This window comes from Phacochoerus africanus, chromosome 11 (assembly GCF_016906955.1).
Source record: "Phacochoerus africanus isolate WHEZ1 chromosome 11, ROS_Pafr_v1, whole genome shotgun sequence".
NCBI lineage: Eukaryota > Metazoa > Chordata > Mammalia > Artiodactyla > Suidae > Phacochoerus > Phacochoerus africanus.
Genome location: NC_062554.1, coordinates 50,848,358 through 50,875,596, shown reverse-complemented (window position 1 = coordinate 50,875,596; position 27,239 = coordinate 50,848,358). Strand labels below are relative to the sequence as shown.

The window sequence follows — 27,239 nt, the reverse complement described above, 5'->3', positions numbered from 1 at the left end:
TATGTTGAAGATATTAATTTTGAAAGTGCTTGATATATAGAGAGTGAGTTAAGGGTTAAGTTTGAGAAGGTATGATGTTATTGATTCAAAGTCCTGGAGGGCAGGAAGAGCGATGTCTTTAAATTCCCAAGGGAAGGTTTTTTCCTATCCCAAAGCTGTTATATCGAGATATTGAAAATATCAATATCACAATACAGCTGTGGAGGGTGTAGTACTTACAGTTAAGACCCATTCATAGGTGGATCATAGGTGGATTGCATGTGATGTGTGAAAGATAAAGGGAGAGAGAAAAGACTAGGTTTAGGTGAGAGGATGATGGTGAGGGTGAAAGAGGTTAAAACTAGCCTAGTCTTACCATTTTGAGCAAAGATCAGTAATAACTAACTAAAATCTCATATTGCATCTCTTTAGAGGCCACCACTTAGGCTATCCATCAAGGCTATGACTGTCCAATAAAAAGTCTAGTAGAGTGTGACTCCAACTTGGGGAGTTGAATTCATTTTATTTTGTATTAGAATAATCATTTTAATGATAGAAATAATGTATATTTTCTCTTAAAAGTGTATAGCTCTTTTCCACCCTCTACATGAGTCCTAGTTATTTTATCACCCCGTGACTTGCCTGTATCCACCATTTCCATTTGGTGAAGAGATCCAATACTCTTGGAGAACAGACACACAACCTCATTGGTGGTTCCTTGCACTGGGTCATCATCATTCCAGACATCAGTACATAACCTTCAGAGTACTCTACTCTCAGTATAGGCTTTTCTCTTAGAGGTATGTGCATGAGGTAGCTGGAAATCGAGCTATGAGAGGAGTTAGCAGCCTTAGTCAATGACTAGAATAAGAATATGAGAAAAAAAGATCTTTTGCTTTGTTTTCATTTTTGCTTTTTAGGGCTGTAGGTGTGGCATATGTAAGTTCCCAGGCCAGTGGTCCAATTGGAGCTACAGCTGCCAGCCTAAGCCCCAGCCACAGCCACAGCAATGCAGGATCCAAGCTGTGTCTGCAACCCACACCACAGCTTACAGCAATGCTGGATCCTTAACCTACTGAGGGAGTCCAGGGATTGAACCTGCGTCCTCATGAATACTAGTCAGATTTGTTACCACTCAGCCACAACAGGAACTCCTAGAAAAAATTTTAATCAGATTGGCAGATGATGTGAAATTATAAGACTAGCTAATAAAATGGATGACAGAATCATGATTCACAAAAACATCTAGAGGCTAGAATGATGAATACATTAAATGAGATTAAAATGTCCATGGACAATATAAAATTCCTATTTCTGCAAAAATCAAAGATGGACTAGACTGCCTAACTGCAGAGAATTAAGAGTTTTTGCTGACAACAAAGTCAATGAAAGCAAATAGTACAGCTACCTCAAGAGTTAATGCTACACTTACAGATCTGCATTAAAGTTTATCTGCATTAGTTGCATTTTAGTATTTAGAATGAGAAAAATTTTAAAACTCACTTTGCACTGTAGTGTTTAGTCTATTTCCATTTGAGTGTAATTTATTCAGTATATATCACTTCTAGGGCCATTAGCTCCTTGTGTATTCTGAGGATTATGGCTATCATGACAAGGGACTTGAAATTATGCATTCATTCATATATTTATTCTTTTGGTTATTCATTTAATCAATATTTTTTAAAGCCCAGTACATTCCTAGCAATATTCCTCATATTGGTGATGAAGAAATAAAAACACAGAAGTCCTTGCCTTGGTTAGATTTATGTTTTAGTTTCAAAGATAGAAAATAAACAGGGACAAGTGCATACTACACTATCAGGTCACAAAACACTTTAGGAAAGTTTAGCAAAGCAAGTTAAGAGAATAGAGACTGATCAGAGATATGGGGGCGGGGTGCTTAGCTTACCAATAAAAGGGCAGAGTTTCATTGTAGAATTTGTAGTTTTTGCCACAGGGCATAACTAAGCTACGTGGAAAAAAGTAGCAGAGAGGCACACTTTTTCAGAATTTAAGAAAGACTTTTTCTCATAGTTCATGTTATCATGCCATTACCATTTGTATGTAGGATGAGTTCCTCTACCACCCTCAGCTTCAATTTGCTCATTTCTTGTCCTGCACACAGCTTATATCTCAGGATGTGAAATGTGTGGAGAAATCCAGGAATAAAACTTCAGTACCAAACTCTTAAGTTCTCAAGTTTTGATTTCCTGAGACCATTTCATGAGACCAAAACAGGGTTGCTAAATTTTTGGTTTGGCAAAAATTTTGTCTGGTCAAGAAATAATAACTATCATGTACCATCAGCACCAAGTCATAAAATGAAAGGTTATTTTTTTTGTGTGTCTTTTTTTTCTTTTTAGGGCCGCACCTGTGGCATATGGATGTTCCCAGGCTAGGGGTCGAATTGGAGCTGTAGCTACCCATCTACACCACAGCCACAGCAGCACAGGATCCGAGCTGCGTCTGTGACCTACACCACAGCTCACAACAATGCCAGATCCTTAACGCACTGAGTGAGGTCAGGGATCGAACCCACATCCTATAGATGCTAGTCAGGTTCATTAACCACTGTGTCACTATGGGAACTCCTGAAATGTTATTTTTTTTAATTTAATGATTTTTATTTTCTTCCATTATAGCTGGTTTACAGTGTTCTGTCAATTTTCTACTGTACAGCAAGGTGACCCAGTCACACATACACATACACATTCCTTTTTCTCACATTATCATGCTCCATCATAAGTGACTAGATATAGTTCACAGTGCTATACAGCAGGACTGAAAGGTTATCTTGAATGCCAGTGATGTTAAAGATAAGGTGGAAGTGATAACCTCACTAAAAAAGGAACGTTTGTCAACCCATGTTCATTGCAGCATTATTCACAATAGCCAAAAATTGGAAACAACCCACTTCTAGTATCAGATGAGTAGATAAAGATAATGTGATATATACATACAATAGAAAAATGGATTTCCCGTCATGGCACAGTGGAAACAAATCCAACTAGGAACCATGAGGTTGCGGGTTTGATCCCTGGTCTCGCCCAGTGGGTTAAGGATCTGGCATTGCTGTGAGCTATGGTATGGGTCACAGACACGGCTCAGATCTGATGTTGCTGTGGCTGCGGTATAGGCCAGCAGCTATAGCTCTGATTAGACCCCTAGCCTGGGGACCTCCATATGCCGGCCGGGTGTGGCCCTAAAAAAAAAAAAAAGAAAAGAAAATTGTTTAACCTTATAAATGAAGGAAATTCTGACACTTGCTACAACATGGATAAAACTTGAAGACATGCTCAGTGAATTAAGCTGGACAAAAAGGATAAATATTATATGATTTAACTTATATGTGGTACCTAATGTAGTCAGATTCATACAGACAGAAAGTAGGAAGGTAGTTGCCAGGGCCTGGGGAGAGAGGCTGGAGTTACTGTTTAATGTTGCAGAATAGTACATTTTGAAATGGCTAAAATGGTAACTATTTTATGCATATTTTATTACAATTTTAAAAAGAAAAATAAAGGAGAATCTTTGCATTAAATAAATTAGGTTTAGGGACATTTTAGTACTCTTCTCCATTTTCCTACTGACTGAGGAAATTACAGTCAAGAACAAGCAACCGACTGAATAATTGCTTTTGGGAATCATTGATCTAACTTCTGTGTGTTTCAGAAACCTCACTGGTAACATGAAAAATATAAAATAAGAAACTTATTTTAGAATCTTTACTACTGTTGGGAAATATGGTAATAAGGGGGCTCAGAGGATATGATTATTTTTTCCAAGGTTATTAAATACTGAACACTCCAATAATCTCTAGGCTCAGTGGGTCTTGGGGGACCTGTGTGTATAGGGGTAGGTGTTTCTAATGATGTCCCTAAGCTCAGTAAGCCTCAAATACACATTGGATATCACATCACCCTCTTGCTTTTAAGATTGGGAAATTAAATATGATTTGCTGCAAGAGTTGGTAGTATCAGAAAAATTTTTATTTTTTACCTTTAGCCAATCAAATAATTCAATCCTTGACATATAAACGTGCACATCAGGCAGTAGAAGGGGATTTTCTCCTTTTTGGTGATAATAATAATCTGTTTCCTGAGCAAAGTAAGCAATTCCTAGGAACTTCAATCTCTGTGCAAGATCAGGGTAAGTGTCCAGCTTTATTTATGGCGTTTGTACCCAATATAATAGAGGGCAATTTGTGATTAGCAATGCTGCTAACCACATGCATTGTCTAGGCTTTGTCCAGGAGCACTTGTCTCAGTATTTTTTCCACTTGGTTTTGTCCAGCCTTCTCCTCTCCTATTACTCTCACCTTGTCACTTCTTCATAACTTGGGTCACAACCTTCTGCAGGAGCACTTCCAGTCCAAGTGCAGAGAGTACTAGGTCTGGTGCAGAGAGCATCATTTTCCTTATGACTCTTAAGCTTTTATTTCCCTGAGTTGCTTTTGGTTGATGTATTTATTAGTGGTCTTACCTTGTTGTACACCAAGCCAGACAAGTTTCTCAAGGTGAAAATACAGTACAGATACAATCTCAGGTAGAGTATGAATTATTGGACAGAATACGAAACAAAAATTTATACCTCTCATCTGTCTTGAAAGATTGTTGTCAGGTCAATAGGAAATAGATTAAGGGTCCATTCAGCCTTCTTAGTCCTACTTTGTTCCCTCTTGACTTCAGAATCACTTGCCAAAGATACACCCTTTGGAATTAAGAGCCTTCAATGCCAAATAGCCTCAACCCTTCCAATGCCTGTCAAAGTTGCCAAGTCTAGGGACACAAATGTTTAAAAAACCTAGCCACCTCAAATACTTAAAATATTTCACTACCTATACAGAGAGGAAAGATCTAGGATGCATAAGAAACACATGTTTACTTTTTCTTCCTACTAGCATAATTTATTTCCATTTCCCCATATTGTTTTCCTTTATGTATTTCAATTGTATTTCTCAAAACATTAAATTTTGATTAGGTTTTAAGATAATTTGTTTAGCTTTTAAGATAAAGTAATATTTTTAAGGTATTTTGGAATGAGAAGGGAAGATACAAAAAATTGTGTGTAATCATATTATTCTACTTTCTAAGCAAATGACAAAAAAACTGTGTGTGTGTGGGAGTTCCCGTCATGGCACAGTGGTTAACGAATCCGACTAGGAACCATGAGGTTGCAGGTTCGGTCCCTGCCCTTGCTCAGTGGGTTAACAATCCGGCGCTGCCGTGAGCTGTGGTGTAGGTTGCAGACGCGGCTCGGATCCCGCGTTGCTGTGGCTCTGGTGTAGGCCGGTGGCTACAGCTCCGATTGGACCCCTAGCCTGGGAACCTCCATATGCCACAGAACCGGCCCAAAGAAATAGCAAAAAGACAAAAAAAAAACTGTGTGTGTGTGTAAAATTATATGAACACATAGAAAGTTAACAGCAGAGAAGTTAATTACAGGCTCTATGAGTAGGAGAGGACAGCAAGAAACAACAGAAAAGAAAAAAGTCTATACTAAAATACAAATTGTGCACAAGTTATATTCATTCATTCTATAGTAGATATAATAATCCACACATATATTTGTATTTACATGTATGTGTTTAATACACAATGACTTAAAAACCTGGCATCTGATAGTACAGAAAGAACATTAATTAGATTTTAGCTTGATTAAAAGATGGTAGAGAGTGCAGTTGTGCAAAAAAAAAAAAAATGTAATTTTCCCCACTCCTTCCAATAACCACATCATCTTTGAGGAATGACCATGAGCATAATACATTTCTTCAACAAATATAGATGGAATGTCTATTATGATTTAGGCATTAAAGGCATACAGCTAGGTAGATACAGTCCCCGTTCATGAAGAGCTTAAAGCCTAGTTCAAGAGTTTGAGAAGAAAACAATTAGCTGTCATATATACAGTGCATGTTAAATTGAAGGTATATAAAGAATGTTATGTGGATAGTGGTGCCAGGGATTTCTAAAAGGCGATGTTTAATTTGCGCTGAGAAGAAAGTTTGCTAATAATGCAGATGAAATATAGAGAAAGGCAGAGGAATCAGCATCTAAATAGTGTATAAGCATGAAATCTTTCCAGTGTGTTTGTGATACACAAATGGGGTTATGTAGATGGACTGTAGCATGCTGGGGTGGATGGGTGGGGCGGGAAAATATAAGCTTAAATAAACTGGAATTTGGAACACACCTTGATCAGTCTTTCTGTTTGTTCCATAAAAACACAATAAAAACATCATCCATAAGCTAAAAAAAAAAGTAATCTGGGGCCTCATTATTATAGGTCTTAAATATTAGGTGAAGAATTTGGAGTTTTTCATGAAGGCAGTGAGGAAACACAGACTGTTTCTAAACACACATCCATCTAAAATGGCTCCATCTGGGAGGCAGTTCAAGTTACATGAGGATGAACTTACTGGATTTCACAACTTCCAAGAAAAATACAGAATATTCTTTTATTCAGATCCAGAGGCTAAACCACCACCAACATGCTTCAGAAAGTTCAAGTTTGACACTAATAGCAACATTCACCTTAGACATCCTCAGAAGCACCTCTTCCTTCCACAGTAAGGGCTGTCAAATGGGGTTGGGTCTTATACATAAGAGAATAGTAGTTCACTGCTAGTGTTCCCACCCGCTGGCATTTCTGAGAATGTTTGAGGTATGAGGAAACTCTCACTGGAACAATAAAGCTAGTTGGCACCTGGGTTACAAGAAATCATCCTTCATCAGTGATTCCAGTAGTAAACTCTTCTGCCTCCCTATCCCTGCCCATTTGATGAGAGCTAGATGGTGTTATATGAGTAATTCTGCTTCTTCAGTGTGGTGCTTTATGTTGGATATTTTGTTTATCAAATGATGATTAGATGACTTAGACCCAACCCCAAGCCCCCTGCCATTCCAATTAGAAATAAGAGGCCACTGTCAGTACCCCAGACATTCTTGTTTGCAAACACCATGGGAGATGCCTGCAGCCCTTACAGTAAGAAAACTGGGGAAACTGAAACTGTGTTTAGAATCTTCATCAGTTTTTTTTTTCTTCTATTTAACTATCAGCAAATGGCTGTTAGCAAATGGCTTTGGGGTATTTGCTGCCAAATTCAGGTCATGAAGGTTTTTAAGTCAGACAAGGAGACATTTTTTTTTTTTTGCATTCTAAGGAAACAGACACACACAAAACACTTCTAAGAAAGTTCTGGAACCAGTTTAGATGATGCGCAGGGTGCTCTAGGAATAGGACCAGACATAATGAGGGCTGTGATTCATTCTCTCAGTTCCCGTCCACCTTCCTTATGCAGGTCTGCTTTTGTTGGAAAGAGACCGAAGATCCATCCTAATGTATTTCTTATCTTCCATTTCCACAGAAATTTACAAAGAAGAATGGTTGCAGGAAATCATTCTACAGCATCCAGTTTTGTCTTAGAAGGTTTAACCCAGTTGCCAGAGCTCCAGCTGCCTTTCTTCCTCCTGTTCTTGGGAATCTATGTGGTGACAGTGGTGGGGAACCTGGGCTTGATTCTCCTGATTGCAGTAAGCCCTTTGCTTCACACCCCTATGTACCACTTCCTCGGTAACTTGTCCTTCATTGATCTTTGCTATTCCTCTGTCATTACCCCTAAAATGCTGGTAAACTTCCTAGGGAAGAAGAATATAATCCTTTACTCCGAGTGCATGGCACAGCTCTTTTTCTTTGTGGTCTTTGTGGTGGCTGAGGGTTACCTCCTGACTGCAATGGCATATGATCGCTATGTTGCTATCTGCAGCCCACTGCTCTACAATGTGATCATGCACTTTTGGGTCTGCTGTCTGCTTGTGCTGGTTGCATTCATCCTGGGCTTTCTCTCTGCCTTGGCCCATACAAGTGCCATGATGAAACTGTCCTTCTGCAAGTCCCACATCATCAGACATTACTTCTGTGACGTCCTTCTTCTCCTCAATCTGTCCTGCTCCAATACACACCTCAGTGAGCTTCTGCTTTTCGTCATTGCAGGATTTAACACCTTGGTGCCCACCCTAGCTGTCTTCATTTCCTATGCCTTCATCTTCTACAGCATCCTTCACATCCGATCCTCGGAGGGCCGATCCAAGGCTTTTGGCACTTGCAGCTCTCACCTCATGGCTGTGGGGATATTCTTTGGGTCTATCACATTCATGTATTTCAAACCCCCTTCCAGTAACTCCCTGGAACAGGAAAAGGTGTCCTCAGTGTTTTATACCACAGTGATCCCCATGCTGAACCCATTAATATACAGTCTGAGGAACAAGGATGTGAAGAAGGCATTGAGGAAGGTTTGGGTTAGGAAATGATTCTTGCTTTTGGAGTCTTATAAATGGGGAAATGAATGGTTCCAATGAAAACATGTTCTTTTTGTTCATTTTTCCTTGTTATTCTCTTGAGTTTGTTTAACCAGCTCCTGGGATCTTATCATGGCCTTGCCCACCTATCTCTTAAACATATCTTCTCTTCCCCATATATTTCTTTTATGGTTTTCTCAGAGTCTAGGCATAACTTTTCAACCTTTCCCATTCCATAAGATCTCTGAGTCGTTAAGGGCAACATGTGCTATTTACTTTTTTTCCCAGTGGCTTTAATATTTCAGTGAATAGTTTCATAGATCCAGGTTCCTGGCCTTTAAGTTACCATTTTCTAATACATATATCTGTAATATGCCCTCTTCTCTATATCCCTTTCTCTCTCTCTCTTTCTTTCTCTCCCCCTCTCTAGTTTAATTAACTTGTTTTAATTTATTTTATTTTATTCTTTCTATTATTCCTATTCTGGATATAAAACTAAAGTAAACCTTGTAAATCACTTGATTTTCTAAGCTGATTTGATTCCTAGAAACAGTTTCCAAATCCAGACCTTTAAGCTACCTTCTTAGTTTTTAGCTTTTCAATAATTTAATTGAACTCTTTCTCTTTCTCAGTGTAGTAAGATGCAGTATTCTTTTATAGTAAGACTTTGCATTTGCATTGGTTCATTGATGAAACTTACCAGTCATTTAAAGGGAAACTCAGTATTAGAATATGGAACTCTAAAGCCCTGATCAGAGCTTAAGTATTTAACAAATCAAGGGACAAGCGGAGTCTACTATGTGGGAGCTAACTTGAGCCTGTGCAGAAGCCACAGTAATTCAGTTATGCTTGCCACAGTTTCAGGTCTGGGTCACAGAGCCAGTTTAAAGCAACATAAAACTATGACTCAATTTATAGTAGTCCAGCCACCCTGTTCTATTAGTCTTGGAATGAATATTTTTTAAAGACACAGCTGAAAATAGCGTAAAACAACAAATGATTGTTCCATTCCCTGTTTTCTTAAAAAAAAAATCTATATGAAAGTTTCTCTTTCCCTCATAAATCACTACCTGTTTGAGAAAATATTCCTCTGTATGTCCAGGTTTAAGCTGTAGAATATTTGCTCCTACGATTCCTGAGGTTGGCTTAACTCACCTAGCTTAGATTTGCCAAGACCATAGAAGCATAGCTGTATGGAGGCTCACTTAGCTCACATTTTCAAGGAGCTTAGTCTCTGCTGAGGCACTTGCCTTTGCTTAAGACCCAGCACTAGCAGCGCAGCCTCTGGAGAAATGAAAGTTCATTCACATAAAATTATTCACTCACCTTTAAACAAATCTGCAATATGATGTACCTGTGAAAGCTGAAATCTCACATTATCAGAGGTTTAGACTCATAGCTATCTGCTGAGATCTCATTAGCTACAGGTTATACATAAACTCTAAAAACATCACAAAAAGTATCAATTTATGCCACTAAGGTCAAATTCCCATCTCCCCATCAGAAGCCCAAAACTCTTTGGTGCACATTTGTGGCTAAATCTACTTCTCCTGTTAACTTCTTTATAACCCTGGCCCAATGCACAGGGTACAGTTGTTTGAGGAAGACAAATACACGGTCTTTGTTGTGCACCAATAGAGAAAGTAAATAAACAATCTGGTAAAAACCAAAATATCTTTATTACATCTTTATTGTTGCGAAAGGCATATTTTGAGGCAAGTGAACCACTTAATACCAAGCTCTAGAGTAAGGAAAATGTACTACTCTAATCACAGAAAGTGCTGGATTCCTGCAGGTCTCTGCTAGTAGAGGTAGGGCTGCATGGGAAATATATGAGAATATGCTAACTCTCAAAAAGAGAATAAAAAAGAAGAGAATGGTTTCTCCTTTGAAACTCACCAATCAGATAAGTAGTTCTGCCTTCCCAGGAGGTGTGAGTAAGGATGTAAGGAGGATCTGAAGTGTAAGAGTAGTAAATATGCCTTCACATAGACACACAGAGGGAATATCAGGAATGAGAAAGAGCTGTTTCATTCTGTTTTCATGTATGCCTAGAATTTAGAAAAACAGATGCCAATCAATCTAGAAAACAAAGCAAGTCTATGATGAATAAAAATAGAATCAAGAAAGACAAAGATTCAAAATTAAAATTATGACAAAAATTCTAAGTAAGTTTTATGAAAAGTGCCAAAACATTCATTAGCAAACTTAGAAAGGGTGATTCTGTCTTAACTCCAGAAGGAAAAGTCAGAACCAGTGGAGAAGAGCAAAAGGACTTTAGTTGCCCAAAATAAAAATATGTGAAGCTCCTTAAAAATTAATACAATAAAGATTGATAACCCATAGGAACATAGCCAAAAAATCTTTAAACAGACTAATATAAAAAATAATATACCGATACTGCAGAAATACAAAAAACCATAAGGGAATACTCTGAACGACTATATGCCAACAAATTTGACAGTCTGGAAGAAATGGACAATTTTCTAGAATCTTACAGCCTGCCAAAACTGAATCAAGAAGAAACAGTCCAACTGAACAGAACAATCACTAGAAGTGAAATTGAAGAAGACATAAAAACACTCCCTACAAATAAAAGTCCAGGACCAGATGGCTTCACAGGTGAATTCCATCAAACATATAAAGAGGATCTGGGGTCCATCCTCCTTAAACTCTTTCAAAAGGTTGAAGAAGAAGGAATACTCCCAAAGTCATTCTATGATGCCACCATCACCCTAATTCCAAAACCAGACAAATATACCACCAAAAAAGAAAACTATCGGCCAATATCTTTCATGAATATAGATGCAAAAATTCTCAACAAAATCTTAACCATCCGAATCCAACAACACATCAAAAAAAATCATACACCATGACCAGTTAGGGTTCATCCCAGGTTCACAAGGATGGTTCAACATACGCAAATCAATCAACGTCATACAACATATTAACAAAAGAAAAGTCAAAAATCATATGATCATCTCAATAGACGCAGAAAAAGCATTTGACAAGGTCCAACACCCATTCGTGATCAAGACCCTCACCAAAGTGGGTATAGAGGGAATATTCCTGAACATAATCAAAGCCGTTTATGATGAACCCACAGCAAATATAATCCTCAATGGGGAAAAACTGAAAGCCTTCTCACTCAAATCTGGAACAAGACAGGGATGCCCACTCTCACCACTGCTATTCACCGTAGTTTTGGAAGGCCTAGCCACAGCAATTATATAAACAAAAGAGACAAAAGGCATCCATATAGGAAGAGAAGAGATCAAACTGTCACTGTATGCAGATGACATGATACTATACATAGAAAACCCTAAGGACTCAACCCAAAAATTCCTTGAACTGATTAATAAATTCAACAAAGTAGCAGGATATAAGATTAACATTCAGAAGTCAGTCTCATTTCTGTATGCCAGCAATGAAATTTTAGAAAAGGAATACAAAAATACAATACAATACCTTTTAAAATTGCACCTTACAAAATCAAATACCTCGGAATACACCTGACCAAGGAGGTAAAGGACCTACATGCCGAGAACTATAAAACTTTAATTAAAGAAATCAAAGAAGATGTAAAGAAATGGAAAGATATTCCATGTTCCTGGATTGGGAAAATCAATATTGTAAAAATGGCCATACTACCCAAAGCAGTCTACAGATTCAATGCATTCCCTATCAAATGACCCATGACATTTTTCACAGAAGTAGAACAAACAATCCAAACATTTCTATGGAACCACAAAAGACCCAGAATCGCCAAAGCAATCCTGAGAAACAAAAACCAAGCAGGAGGCATAACTCTCCCAGACTTCAAGAAATACTACAAAGCCACAGTCATCAAAACAGTGTGGTACTGGTATCAAAACAGACAGACAGACCCATGGAACAGAATAGAGAACCCGGAAATAAACCCTGACACCTATGGTCAATTCATCTTTGACAAGGGAGGCAAGAACATCAAATGGGAAAAAGAACGTCTACTCAGCAAGCATTGCTGGGAAACCTGGACAGCTGCATGCAAAGCAATGAAACTAGAACACACCCTCATACCATGCACAAAAATAAATTCAAAATGGCTGATAGACTTAAATATAAGATAGGACACCATCAAACTCCTAGAAGAAAACATAGGCAAAACACTCTCTGACATCAACCTCATGAATATTTTCTCAGGTCAGTCTCCCAAAGCAATCGAAATTAGAGCAAAAATAAACCCAAACTAAAAAGCTTTTGCACAGCAAAGGAAACCAAACAGAAAACAAAAAGACAACTTACAGAATGGGAGAAAATAGTTTCAAATGATGCAACCGACAAGGGCTTAATCTCTAGAATACATAAGCAACTTATACAACCCAACAGCAAAAAAGCCAATCAACCAATGGAAAAATGGGCAAAAGACCTGAATAGAAATTTTTCCAAGGAAGATGTACAGATGGCCAGCAAACACATGAAAAAATGCTCAACATCGCTGATGATAAGAGAAATGCAAATCAAAACTACCATGAGATACCACCTCACACCAGTCAGAATGGCCATCATTAATAAATCCACAAATAACCAGTGCTGGAGGGGTTGTGGAGAAAAGGGAACCCTCCTGCACTGTTGGTGGGAATGGAAACTGGTACAACCACTATGGAGAACGGTTTGGAGATACCTTAGAAATCTATATATATAACTTCCATATGATGCCGCAATCCTACTCTTGGGCATATATCCAGACAAAACTCTACTTAAAAGAGACACATGCACCCGCATGTTCATTGCAGCACTATTCACAAGAGCCAGGACATAGAAACAACCCAAATGTCCATCGACAGAGGATTGGATTCGGAAGAGGTGGTATATATACAAAATGGAATACTACTCAGCCATGAAAAGAACATAATAATGCCATTTGCAGCAACATGGATGGAGCTAGAGAATCTCATACTGAGTGAAATGAGTCAGAAAGACAAAGACAAATACCATATGATATTACTTATGACTGGAATCTAATATCCAGCACAAATGAACATCTCCACAGAAAAGAAAATCATGGACTTGGAGAATAGAGTTGTGGCTGCCTGACGGGAGAGGGCGGGCGTGGGGGGGATCAGGAGCTTGGGCTTATCAGACACAACTTAGAATAGATTTACAAGGAGATCCTGCTGAGTAGCATTGAGAACTATGTCTAGATATTCATATTGCAACAAAACAAAGGGTGGCGGAAAAAATGTATACATGTAAGAATAACTTGATCCCCATGCTGTACAGCAAGAAAAAAAATAATATAAATGCAAATTAGTACATTAAACTTGTCCATCTCTATTAGAAGTGAAAATTTAAGTAAAATGATAATGATACACATAAACACCTCTTTTAATTTTGTTTGACAATGTATATTAAATACATTGTGTTGTAAACTCTACATTAACTATTACAAAGTAATTCAATTACCAGGCATGTATATTTAAGAAATAAAATAATATTGGCAAAGATAGAGCTGCAAAGAGAGCTACTGATAATTGCAAAAATGAATTGAAATACCCCTCAAAGATATAAACTTAAATAAAATATGGTAGAGATATATAATGGAATAAAAAGCAGTCATTTAAGTAATTTTGTAAAATAATACTTAGTGACAGGGAAAATATCCAAGTTTATAAAATTGTAAAAGAACTTCTGGCCTTGGCACTCGTTTATGTGACTCAGTAGAATGAAAAATTCCCAGTGCATTAACAGATATTCTTTCCCTTTTCTAGCTGCAATAATTATATAGCATGCAAATGAATGAGGATATTATAGGGATGATTTTAAAGTCATTTTCTGTGTGCCTGTGTTGAGTGCAAAGGAATTGAAGGATTTTGTCTTCTCTATCTTAATGAATTTTTATATGCTACGAATAAGAATACACTTTGAATTTTTAATTAGATTTATACCTATTTAGTGACTATCCAGATAAAGACATAAATAGAATATTAGCATCACATCAGAAGCCTTTCTCATGCTCCTTCCCAGTCCATACACACCTCTGAGGTAGCACTAGTATACAATTAGGTAATTTTGCCTTTTTTGAATGGCATATATGTGGAATTGTATAATATATACTCTTCCGTGTCTAGCTTATATCACTCAAAAATTTGCCTAAAACATTTTTTTTCCATGCCATGTTATGTTCATGTAGTCTCTAGTGTAAAAATACATTTTATTTATCCATTCTCCTTTTAGATAGATGTTTAAGAATGTGTTCAGTTTGGGTATATAACCATTCCTAAATATATGCTTACTGGGTTGTAAAGAAGGTTACCAAGTAGCTTTAGAAAATAATGCCAAACTGTTTTCCAAGGTGAGTGGTAATGCTCTACTTTTTAGTCCTGTTAGAAAACAGAAATGAACACTTTCTTAAAATAGAAATGAACTCTTCTGTAACATAATAAAGTAAAAATGCTTTGATTATATACCTAACATATTATTTAATAGAAAATATTAGAGGTTCTTCTACTAAGATCCAGAACAAGGGCAATATGCCCACTATTCCATCATAATTTAGTATTATACTAAATTTATTAGCTGAGGTAATTAAATATGAGAAATCAACTAGTAATATAATAATTGGGAAAATTATCTTTATTTGCAGATGATATGATAGCATACCTGGAAAAACCTATAGAATCGATGATAAAGCTAACAATAAAAAATTCAATAAGATAGTGGGAGATAAATTAACATACAAAAATTAATAAAAATATAATACATTTCAGAGTATAATAATATAGAAGATTTTCTAAAATAGCAAAAAGATAAAATACACGTGAATGAACTTAACAAAAAAAGTCCAAAACCTACCTGAGAGAAAAATTCTAATATTCCTGAAAAATACAAAAGTAGACTTGAACAAATGATAAGACATTTATTGTTCTTGGATAGGATGATTCAACATTTACAGATGGAAGACTCTAATTTGCAAACTTAATACAATCTCAATAAAAATACCACAAAGACTGTTTACGGTTCCAGGCATTTTTTTTCAACTTTACTGAAGTCTAAGTGTACGTGAAGTTATTGAAGTATAATTATAATATACTACACTGCACATATGTAAAATGCACAATCTAATTTGTTTTGACACATCTATACATAAGTGAAACCATCACCACACTCAAGATAGAAATATTTTGGAGTTCCTGTCATGCCTCAGCAGAAACAAATCTAACAAGTATCCATGAGCATGCAGGTTTGATTCCTGACTTCAGTGGGTTAAGGATCCGGCATTGCCCTGAGCTGTGAAGTAGGTAGCAGAGCTCAGATCTGGCAGTGCTGTGACTGTGGCTATGGCATAGGCCAGTGGCTACTGCTCCAATTGGACCCCTAGCCTGGGAACCTCCATATGCAGCAAGTTTGGCCCTAAAGAGCAAAAAAAAAATTTTTATTCTGTCTCAAAATTGTTTGTTTGTCCTCTGTCCTCAGGCAATAACTGATTTGCGTTCTGTTATTGTAAATTGTTGTCATTTGCATTGTAAGTACAGCAAAGACCCTGCTTTCACAGAGAAGACATTTTAGAAGGATAGAAGTGAAACTGACAGCATAATGGTCTGAACCTAGCCAGAACACAGATTGGGACTTGAACCCATGTGCTGGGACTCGAATCCAGGCTAAAGCCAGTTTGGGACTTGAACCCATAGTTTTAAATTAGAATCACTCACCCAGTGTCTGGACTTACCGAGGTTCAGGTTCTTCATGCCTCCTCACAGAAGGAATTCAGCAAGAGGCAAAGTGATTGGCAAGAAATAGATTTATTAAGATAGAAGGCTTGTGAGGGATGCAAGTGGGCAGGCACAGAAGCTCTGCCCTGAGGACCCAGTGGGCTACAGTTTTATCATCCAAGGGGAGTGGGGCTTGGAAAAGACCACCTCTTCCTTTCTGGGAGTAGTAGCTCCTCCTTGGTGTCTGGTAAGATGTGTATTCAAATCAGCAGAAGGGCGGTCTGGCCCACAAACTCCTGCCCTTGGTATGAATCAGAATGCAGGCTTCATCCCATTCCCACGCAATGACCTGAGGCAATTCTCCCACCTCTCCTAGTCAAGCAAGGCTATCTTGTTCAGATGGCTTTTTTGAGCACTCTGTTAATTGCAGTGATCTCCCAAAGTCCCTTAAGTTTCCCTCTTTATCTATGGTCTTCTACAACTTATTGGGACTTCTACAACTACTTGTGCATACTCCATCCCTATCAGAACAAACAATAAAACAAATTAACAGGAAATATTTGGTAGCTGAAAAGAAAACTGGATGATACGACTATTTGAGGCCATTTAGACTGAGTGATCAGGAAAGACTTTTCCGAAGAGGTGATGTTAAAAGTGGGATAACAGTATCAAGAATATTCTAGGCATGTGAGGATCATGGCATGGGGTATTCTAAGCTGGAGACAGAATGAAGGATGGAATGATTTTCTATCTCAGAGAAGAAAATGAGTTTGGTGGTTAGATTATGGTGATCACTGGAGAGTGTTATCCATGGAGAACAGGAAGATTGACAGCACCAGATCAAGGGGTTCTTAGGATGAACGGAGTATTGATCATGAACTTTATTTGAAAAAGCTTAGCATCTGAACATATCAATAGGAAGGTGGTAGTTATGAATTCTAATTTGAAAAGGCATAGTGGAGTGATGGAAAAATTACTGCACTTGACTGCAGAAAACATGGGTTTGCATCCTATTTTTACTGTTTACCAGGTTTATGGCCTTGGGTAAATGTTAATCTTTCTGAGTCTCAGGTTTTATAATGAAGAAAATGGTAGGTTGTATTAACCATGCCTCACTACCTTTAAAGATCTATGTTATTTTTCTAGAGTTTTCTGCATTTTGATAATATCCAGTTTATTCAGTAAGTTAGGTAAGAAAATTTAAAGTGTTTGTACATAGAGTATAAATGTACAAAACTATCATCTTCATCATAGGAGTTCCCGTTGTGGCTCAGTGGTTAACGAATCCGACTAGGAACCATGAAATTGCGGGTTCAATCCCTGGGCTTGCTTAGTGGGTTAAGGATCTGGCGTTGCTGTGAGCTGTGGTGTAGGTTGCAGACACGGCTCGGATCCCACGTTGCTGTGGCTGTGGTGTAGGCCGGTGGCTACAGCTCCGATTCGACCCCTAGGCTGGGAACCTCCATATGCCACGAGAGCTTCCCCAAAAAATAGCAAAAATACAAAACAAACAAACAAACAAACAAACAAACAAAAACAGCGAAGTTTTAAGTTAACATAATACAAAGTTTGGGCTTTAGAATCCTAGAGACTGGGATTGAATCTGTCCTTGTTTTGCTTTACTGGCTGAGATCTTGAACAACTACTTATTCCCTCTGAATCTGAATTTTTCCATTTATTTGCCATTAGAAAAATGAGAGCCTTGATCCCGGAGGTTTTGTAAGGATGACATGAGATAACATCTGTAAAGGTGGCACTTAATAACTTCACTTGTAATATTTTTGAAGCATAATTGTTAAGTGATAATTTGTCTTTTTTCTCTAGCCTCCTCCTTGTATTGTGGTCTAGGGGTATGAACATATCTAGCTCAGGCAGCTGGGTAAAACTTTTGGAGAGGTGTAAGAAGTATATTGAAACAGATCAGATAAGGATATTCCCAGAGGAGAAGAATATATGTACGTAGGAGTTTGGCTGCATACATTTCCTCTATTCATATTTATTTATTTATGCTTATAATTCTTATTATTAAATTCATTTATTCATTCAGTAAATATGGTTTGAACAACCATGTGTCATTGTTGCTCCAGGTACTAGAGATAGAAAGACCTACAACAGAGACATGGCTCTTATTGTAGTAAATCTTACATTCTGAAGGAGTGGACAGATATTATCCAATTACTGTCAGAATTAAGTGTTTAATTAAAGTTGCAATAAGTACTGTGAAAGAGATGGATAGACTCCTATGAATTCATGTTTCAGAAGACTGCACCTCTTTTTTCCTAGCCACCTGAAAGAAAAGCATTTATGAAACTTAACGTAACTGAACCTCAGAGAGACATAGAAAGTGGTCCATGATTGCAGAGTTATTTTGGACTAGATCTGTTCAGATTTCCTAAGTCCTAGTATAATTATTTTCTTCTTCTGGAGTGAAGAAGCCAAAACACTAGAGGGAAAATATGTTATTTCAGTTTTATCTTTTCATTCTATTTTCAACACTGGTCCATATTTTTGTTTTATAGTCTAGTTTTGGTCAAATCTGCTTTCAAGAGCAGAGCTCTGAGTTGACTGTGAACCCTATGTAAGTAATATATTTCCTTCAGAACTGTGTGAGTATGTGTATAACTGAGACGGTCCTCAGCCAAAACCCACTCACTTTCCCTGCTTCCCTTGGCATTGTTTACATCTCCTTCCTAAAGTCCAGAATATTTTGCTCTATTTTTGACAGATATTTCTAATAGTATTTCTAGTATACAAATAAAAATACACAAAACTCTTTGTGCCTCAAGGAATTTTTTTTTTCCCTAATAAGGGGGAACATGACCATCCTATGTGGAGTAAATGCACACTTGTCTAATCTCTTCCCACAATTTTCCGTTTTTTGAAATTGCAACTCTGTCCTTCCAGTTGCCAAGGCCAAAGACATTGGAGCCATCTTTCATTATACTCTTCCTATAGCAATTTACATCTAATCCATCAAACATCAAGACTTGACTTCAAGTTATATTGAGAATCTCATCTCTTCTCACATATTCCCTATGTTCATCCTGGGCCTTGTCACTCTTATCTCTCACCTGGATTAACATAGTCATGTCCTAAATGATCTCCCTGTTTCCAGACATATTTTGCTTCGTTTCATTTGCCAGAGAGCAGAGTGATTATTTCCTTTGCCACTTCTTGTTGTGAACAATTTATAATGTACAGAACGTCACAAAAATAGAACAATGATCATCTCTGTACTCTTCACCTGGATTTACCATTGTTAACATTTTGCCACATTTACTTTCCTTCAGGGACACTGCATGCACACATACACATACCCACACTCGCACACATGCAAACAGGCAGTGTTCTACCATCTAAGAGATGAATGCACACATCATGACACTTCATCCCTGAACAATTCAGCCTAAGTCTCCTGAGAATGGAGACCTTCTACTATATAACCATAGTACAACTATTATACTCAGGAAATTAACATTGATTCAGTTTTACTGATGAACATAAAATCTACATTTAAATGTCCTCTGTTGCCTCAATACTGTGTGCTATAGGTTATTTTTGTTGTTGTTGTTAAGAGCTGTCATTTAATTGATATTTCCTTTTGTATACATAACTAAAAGCCTTTTTTTCTCAGCCTTTTTCTTTTATGACATTGGCATTTAAAAAGAACATAGTTATTTTAGAGATTATTTTTCAGTTTTGATTTGTCTGATTCCTCATGATTGATTTCAGGTTCAGTATTTTTCGCTCAGGTAGCTATTTGGGTGACATTGATTTATTTCTTTAAGAAAAACACAGCAGAAGGCACATGACATCAACTTGTCCCATTATTTTTGCTGTTAAACTTAATCATTTGGTTAAGATGGTTAACCACTAGAATTTGCTATTGTAAGGTACTCCTTTCCCTTTGTTATGAATGAGTAATCTGTGATATGATATTTTGAGATTTTTGGGTCTGTCTTATTCTTATTGCCTTAAGAGGGAAGTTCTTTTTTACCCACTTATTTTAGTTTCCATTGATGTTTTTACATAATTCAGTTATTGGTATGGTCATTGCAACATGATAAGTTTCTAATCATATCATTTCTTTTGCATTCTATTAGTTGATGTTATTCTGCATCAGACGGCCAAAAGCACATAAAAAGATGCACAACATCACTAATTATTAGAGAAAAGCAAATGGAAAGTCCAATGAGTTATTACCTCACAACAGGTGTATTGGCCATCATCAAAAAAGTCTACAAAAAATAAATGCTGGAGAGGGTATGGATAAAAGGGGACCCTCCTACACTGTTGGTGGGAATGTAGATTGGTACAACCACAGTGGAGAACAGTATGGAGGTTTTTAAGAAACTTAGAACTACCATATGATCTAGCAATCCCACTCCACCAAGAGAAAACCATAATTCCAAAAGATATATGCACTCCAAAGTTCACCGCAGCACTATTTACAATAACCAAAACACGGAAGCAACCTAAATGTCCATCAACAGAGGAATATATAGAAACGATGAGATACATATATATAATGGAATAGTACTCAACCATAAAAAAGAATGAAATAATGCCATTTACAGTAACATGAATAGACATAGAGATTATCATACTAAGTGAAGTAAATCAGACACAGAAAGAGAAATACCATATGATATCATTTATATGTGGAACCTAATAAAAATGATAGAGGTGAATTTATTTACAAAATAGAAGGCGACTGACAGATTTCAAAGGCAAGTTTATGGTAACCAAAGCAGAAACATGAGGGGAAGTATAAATTAGGAGCTTGGGGTTAACATATTCAGAACACTATTTATAAAATAGGTAACCAACAAAGACTTATACTATAGGGAACTACTCAATATTCTTTAATTATGAATACGAAAAAAGAATCTGAAAAATAGTGAATATATGTATATGTATAAATGAATCACTTTGCAGTACACACGAAACTAACAATATATTGTAAACCTACTATATTCTAATAATTTTTTTTTAATTTAAAAAGAGAAAGCCTTGCATCACACCAGCACCCAGCACCTTTCTCTGCTTTAGTTTACTCCACAGCACTTATCAGAATTGGGCGCAGTACATGTTTTCTTGTTCATTATTTTTTCCCTATAAGGGTAGGAATTTTTGACTATCTGGCACATAGTTGTCCAGCAAATATTGATTTATTGATTAACTGACTGGATGAATAAATTATAATGGTGTAGTGAGGGTAAGGAATTATTCTGAATGGTGAGAGAATAAATAGGGAATAATTAAAGAAATCACCCAGAAGAAAGCGTTCTTGAGAACCAACTTAAAGAAGTTAAAGTATGCAGTTAGCTTGAAAGAAAATATGTAAATAAAAATACAATGAATATTTAAAATTAGAAATCATTCTCTCCCTTTGTGCAATGCCCATCCAAACCCCCACTCTGTCTGAGGCTTCCACAAGACCCATATCATTTTTGATGGTTATAACAATGGCTAGAAGTCTTACAAAAGTACTATTTCTTCTTACTTACTAGATTCTGTTAAAATTTTTTACTAAGGAATGTGCATTGCTTCTATAACCATGTTGTATATTAAAATGCAAATACCTGAAATAACTATTCAGCCATTTTTTAAACACTGCAACTTTAAAATAGGTTTGATTGGGAACGTTCAGTTTAGCAAGAAAAATTATGCAAAGGAAGGGTTCTGAGATATCCATAGACTTAAAAGTGTTCAGGTTAAGAAATGTTTCTTCTGTCATTCAATTTTTAGAATCTTGAGTTTTACGGCTTTACAGATTTTCTCAGTTTTAAGAGCAATTTTATTATATCTTGAAAACAAAATATTTTCTCTAGGTGGAAAAAAAGAAGTTGGTTTTCTGAGTAGCAAGGAGACTAATGAGAGTAAAAGAACTGGGTATTAGGAATAGGGGCATGTAAAGAGGAATTGAGGGTCACCAAAAATAAGTCATTGAGACATTTCAGTTTAAGATGTCCCTTTATTTCAAACTAGTTACTTTTCAAAACAAGCTGAAATAAAACATGAGATCTATTTGTGCTATTTCTTTTAAAAAGTGATGTTTTCTAAACAGACCTGGAAGGTATCTCACCACTCAGAAGTTTTTTAAAGGATTCTTTGACATCTTTGTTCCTAAGGCTGTAGATAATGGGGTTAAGCATAGGAATCACTGTGTTATAAAACACAGAGGCCACCTTCTCCTGTGTTGTGTCACTGGTAGATGGTTTAAAATACATGAAGATGATAGAGCCATAGAAGACCCCAACAGCTGCAAGGTGAGAACTGCAGGTACTGAAAGCTTTGGACCTGCCTTCAGCTGAGCGGATGCACAAGATGCTGGAAAGAATGAAGGTATAAGAGATGAAGATGGCTAACGCACATGCAAAGACATTGAATCCAACCAGAATCATCACTGAAAGTTCCATAATGTAGTCTCTTGAGCAAGATATATTCAGGAGAGGAAGGATGTCACAGAAGTAATGGTGGATGACATTAGTTCCACAGAAGGAACGACTAGATATGTAGCTGGTGTGAACCAAGGCTCCCGCAGCTCCCACTACATACACACTGGTGACTAGTAGCAAGCAGACTCTATGGGACATGGTAACATTGTAGAGCAAGGGGTGACAAATGGCAGCATAGCGATCATATGCCATGGCTGTCAACATGTAGGAGTCATCAATGCCAAAGAAGCAGAAGAAAAAGAGCTGAACCATGCACTCAGAAAAGGAAGTGAAATTCCTCCGCGATATGAAGTTAACCAGCATCTTGGGAATTATGACAGAGGAATAGCAGAGATCTATGAAGGACAAATTACTGAGGAAATAATACATGGGTGTGTGAAGCTGAGAACTGATCCTGATTAAAAAGACCAAGCCCACATTTCCCACCATGGAGACCATGTAAATCATTAGAAACAGGAAGAAGAGAGGAAGCTGGAGACCTGCCTGGTCTGTTAACCCCTCTAAGATAAATTCAGTTACCAAAGAATGATTTCTGGTTTCCATTCTTGGAAACCAGGGTGGTTTGGGGAAGAGGTTTTTATTAGACAAATGCTGTCATCTGGCAGGATTTAATGATCCAAGATCTGATGAATGATATACTTTCTAACAGACACAGAATTTCAGGAAACAAGAGACTAAAATCTACTTTTGATTGAAGCCCTTATCAAGATGTTTATCCTTCACTTGGCTTCAGTTTTTATTACTCCCATGTGACATTTACATGTGAAAATCATTTTGTTTCCATAAGTTGAATATTAGATACTCCTGTAAATGGAAAAGCACCCTTTTGTAATTCAGACACCTTTAGAGAAACTTTCTATAGAGCTGCTGCCCTGTTTTGTTGATATTCAGTCTGCGACAATCTCTTCCCGTCTGATGTATCAAAATATAACCTCTCTCTTACTGGTATCTCCTGAATTTCCCCCCTTGGCTTTAGCATCTTTAATTTGCTTATTCAGTCCCAGATTCCAGTCTTAAAAGAGTTTGGTTTCTTCTGCTTTTTTGACTTTTCCTTTGCTTTTTCTTGGCTGAGAGACAGAAAAAGAGGTTAAGTAAATACTTGCCCAAAATCACAAAATTTGAAAGCAATATTATCTTCACTATTTTAAAGCTTAATTTGTGTGAGTATTCCAAGCTAAATACAGTTGTATTCAATATAGAATTCTTATCTTTTTCTGTTTTGTTATTTAAAAAAACCAATTTGCCCTGTTAACCAGTGTATTTTTCTGAACCTGAGCACATTACTGTTATTTCTGTGCAGCTTTAGTTATTATGCTACTCTTGTTATTATAACTGTTAAAGTACTTTCTCTAGTATTTCTTCCTGTTGTTAGTAAGAATATATTAAAATAGTCTATTAGATGTTGAGAAGCATTTAAAGCATTTATTCTCATGTTTAAGTTAGATAGTGTTATCCCTTCAATACCATTAAGGTGGAAAAACAAAAAGGAAAAATTTGCATGTGCACACACACAATTCTATAAGAATTGTGATACCCAATTCCTACATTTTAAACCTGTTAGATAACAACAGTAACAACAACAACAGCTGATAATACAAACTCTTCCATGTAACTTTTCATATCTGGGATGTGATGTGAAATAAAAATATTTCTTCTTTGAAGAAAATAAGAAAATAGGCCTCTAGTTACAAAGGCTGGGATGAAACAAGGTCAAGAATACAAAGACTGAGTGGACACTAATGAAACTTTGTAGCCAGTAGGGAGAGGTCCTCTGAAAAATAGCATATCATTTCTAGGTTCCTTGGATATCATGTGAACAGACTTTTTCTCTAAAGTTTCCAAAATCAAAATGATGTTCTGGATAGGTCGAATAAGATGTATCAGTGCTTCACAGACTTCTCCAATTTTATCTATAATTTTTCTCATACCTATAAATATTAAAAGATGAAGACCCATATCTTCTCAAAACTAATTTAAAAGTATCATCCCCCATGAAACTTTTTCTAATTCATGTTACTTTTTCTCTTAGTTTTTCTTCTTAAAGACACCTTGACTCTCTTAGAGCATATGTTATAATTTCTTATATTATAGTTATGTTTTGGTCTTTGCGAGGTAGTCAAGAGCTGGGTTTATTAAGTTATATCAAACTGGATTCATTTTCACATCTCCTAGCTATGTAACCTTGAATAAGTTACTTCTCCTATATAAACTCTGGTTTCTTCAACTATAAACAGAGATAGTAATCATTTCTGGTTATTTTGTTTATTTACCCAACAGCTACCTATTGAGAATCTTCTATGTGATTAATATATAATATTGAATAAGACAAATTCCTGCTCTCAAAAAGCGTACATTTTAATGGGGAAGGTCAATAAACTAAAAAAAAAGTAGATATGGAATTTAGAGTCAAGTAATTATAAACATTGTGAAGAAATTAAGAAGTATAAGGGCAGAGGTTGGTAGTTAGAGAGGGTAGTCAAGGAGGACTCTCTAGAGAGGTGCACCTGAGCTGAGTCCTGAATGACATGAGGGACTGTTAGAGGAGGTCATCAGGAGGAGGTGGCCCCTGGATGAACTGCAAGTGGCACCAGGGCCATCAGAGGCCTCTTACCCCCTTGCCTATGCTTGGAATGTATGTTCGTCCCTCTGTTCCCATGGTGGGAGCCATTTTCAAGGACACAGTCTTGAGAGAGCAATGCATTGTTGAGACCATTTGGATGATGTATGATATGTGAGTGAACCCATGAAAACCTCTAGATAGGAGTTCCCATTGTGGCTCAGCAGGTTAAGAACTTGACATAGTGTCCATGTGGATGCTAGTTTGATTCTTCACCTAGCTCAGTGGGTTAAGGACCCGGCATTGCCACAAGCTGCAGTGTAAGTTGCAGATGTGGCTCGTATCCTGCATTGCTGTGGCTGTGGTGTAGGCTGGCAGCTGCAGTTCCAATTCAACCCCTAGCTTGGGAGCTTCCATATGCCACAGGTGCAGCCTTTAAAAAAATAAAGAAAAATATTCCTCTAGATAAATGTTTAAGATTCTGGTATGGGGGCGAGGGGCGGGGTCAATATCTACTACTATGGGGCCGCCCAAGACAAGCCTCAAAAGTCCCTTTGTTTATTCAACCTGCGACCTACCAATCTAAAGTAATCTGCCTCTTTCTTTAGTCTCTCCTCATCCTCTGTGTGTGGGGGCCAGGTTGCAAAACAGTGGAGGGACACCCATATCAGTATCTGGATAAAGATTGTTCTGGATGAAATGGGTAAAGGGGTCAAAAGGTACAAACTTCTAGTTATAAGATAGAAGTCCTGAGGACATAATGTACAGCATGGTGACTACAGTTAACAATACTGTGTTGCATATTGGAAAGTTGCTAAGAGAGTAAATCTTAAAAGTTCTCATTTCAAGAAAAAATTGTAATTAAGTGAGGCAGCATGTGTTAACTAAACTTAGTGTGATAATAACTTTGTGATATATACATGTATCATCATTTTGTGTACCTAAAACTAATACAGTGTTATATGTCAATCACATCTAGATAAAACTGAGGGAAAAAGAATGCTCTGTGCGGAGGGAACATCAAGTGTAAAGGCTCTGAGAGCTTGGCTTGTTGGAGGTGCACCAGGAGGCCAGTGTTGCTGGACTAGACAGAGCCAGGAAGACAATGGTAAGTGGAGGCTGTTGGTGGAGCTCTGTGCCAGATGCAGTTCTTGGTAAAATCTGTGTGTCTCATTTTAGGCATGATAAGGCAATGTTGGAGAGTTTGCAGAATATAGAGTGTTATTTGCAGTTCTAAAAGGATCTCTCAGGCTTTGGTTACTCTGTCAAGAATGTTCATTAAAGAATGAAGAAGTAGATTCAGGGAAATCAGATAAGGTACAACATGTGTTTCAGCTGAGAGATAATATATTGGGTCAGCCTGGTGATGATGGAGATATTAAGAAAGTCGGCAGAAAAAAAAAATCTGGGATGGGTGACATTTGTTTACAGGCTGGATATGGGCGTCTGAGAAAGAATGGCAGGGAAGGATGGAAGATATGTGCTGAGGTTTGGATTAATAGCAGTGATGGAGAAGCAGGTTTGGGATATATTTTTCTATCTTGCACATTTTAATTTTTATGTCTATTATTTGAATAAATGGATTTGTTAAGTAGAAAATTGAATATATGAGTTTGGTGTTCAGCGGAAAGGTCTGGCTTGACTTTATTTTCTGAATCATCAGGGCATATATAACATTAAAAAGCCAAGGGACTGGACTAGATCAGACAGGTTATGTACAAACGTCTTAAAAGAATGCCTGGTACATTAAAAGTTATCAATAACTTTTGACTTGGTCATTTTCATTGTTATTATCAGATATTGAGTTAGACATTAAGGATTTTTAGAGCCTCTTCTCCATCCTTTTTCTATTCCTTATCACTTCTGTAGCTATTTGATTTATTGCCTTCTGCTGTATAGAGCAGTAATCCAATACAGCATCTGTCATGATGAATTGAAAGCATCTAGCACAGACTTTAGGACCTAATAGAGACCCTGTACCTATTTGTTCACTTCTTTCTCTTCCCTCAAATCCTACCTACATACTGATTTTTGCATACTTCTGCTCCTAAATTTTTCGGTCTCCAAATAAAGCAACACATGGAAACAGTACCCTATATATACACACGAAAGTTTCCTTTGTTTTCTTTCATTTTCTGTCTTTGCTTTGGTTGTATTTATATTCTTTATATTTCTGTCTTAGAAAAATTTAAATTATGAGTACCAAAATTGGGACAAGATTCACTTCAGGGCTATTACAAATTTGACACACTTC

At 37.0% G+C, this 27,239-nt stretch overlaps 2 protein-coding genes across 2 annotated transcripts; one reads left to right on the top strand and one right to left on the bottom strand.

Annotated features, from left to right (window-relative positions):
- The first annotated feature begins 7,296 nt into the window (after positions 1-7,296).
- Positions 7,297-8,310, top strand: LOC125111722 (olfactory receptor 8D1). The gene has a single exon (XM_047753776.1). The coding sequence runs from the start codon at positions 7,362-7,364 to the stop codon at positions 8,286-8,288; it is 927 nt and encodes a 308-aa protein (XP_047609732.1). The 5' UTR covers positions 7,297-7,361; the 3' UTR covers positions 8,289-8,310.
- Positions 8,311-22,029: 13,719 nt separating this feature from the next.
- LOC125111821 (olfactory receptor 8D1-like) lies at positions 22,030-22,971 on the bottom strand. Its single transcript, XM_047753932.1, has one exon. It carries the CDS (start codon positions 22,969-22,971, stop codon positions 22,030-22,032), a length of 942 nt encoding a protein of 313 aa, XP_047609888.1.
- Between the last annotated feature and the right edge of the window lie 4,268 nt (positions 22,972-27,239).

What these genes read in the sequence shown, in the direction of transcription:
- LOC125111821 (XM_047753932.1), bottom strand. Translation starts at nt 22,971, where the DNA reads ATGGAAACCAGAAATCATTCTTTGGTAACTGAATTTATCTTAGAGGGG.
- LOC125111722 (XM_047753776.1), top strand. Translation starts at nt 7,362, where the DNA reads ATGGTTGCAGGAAATCATTCTACAGCATCCAGTTTTGTCTTAGAAGGT.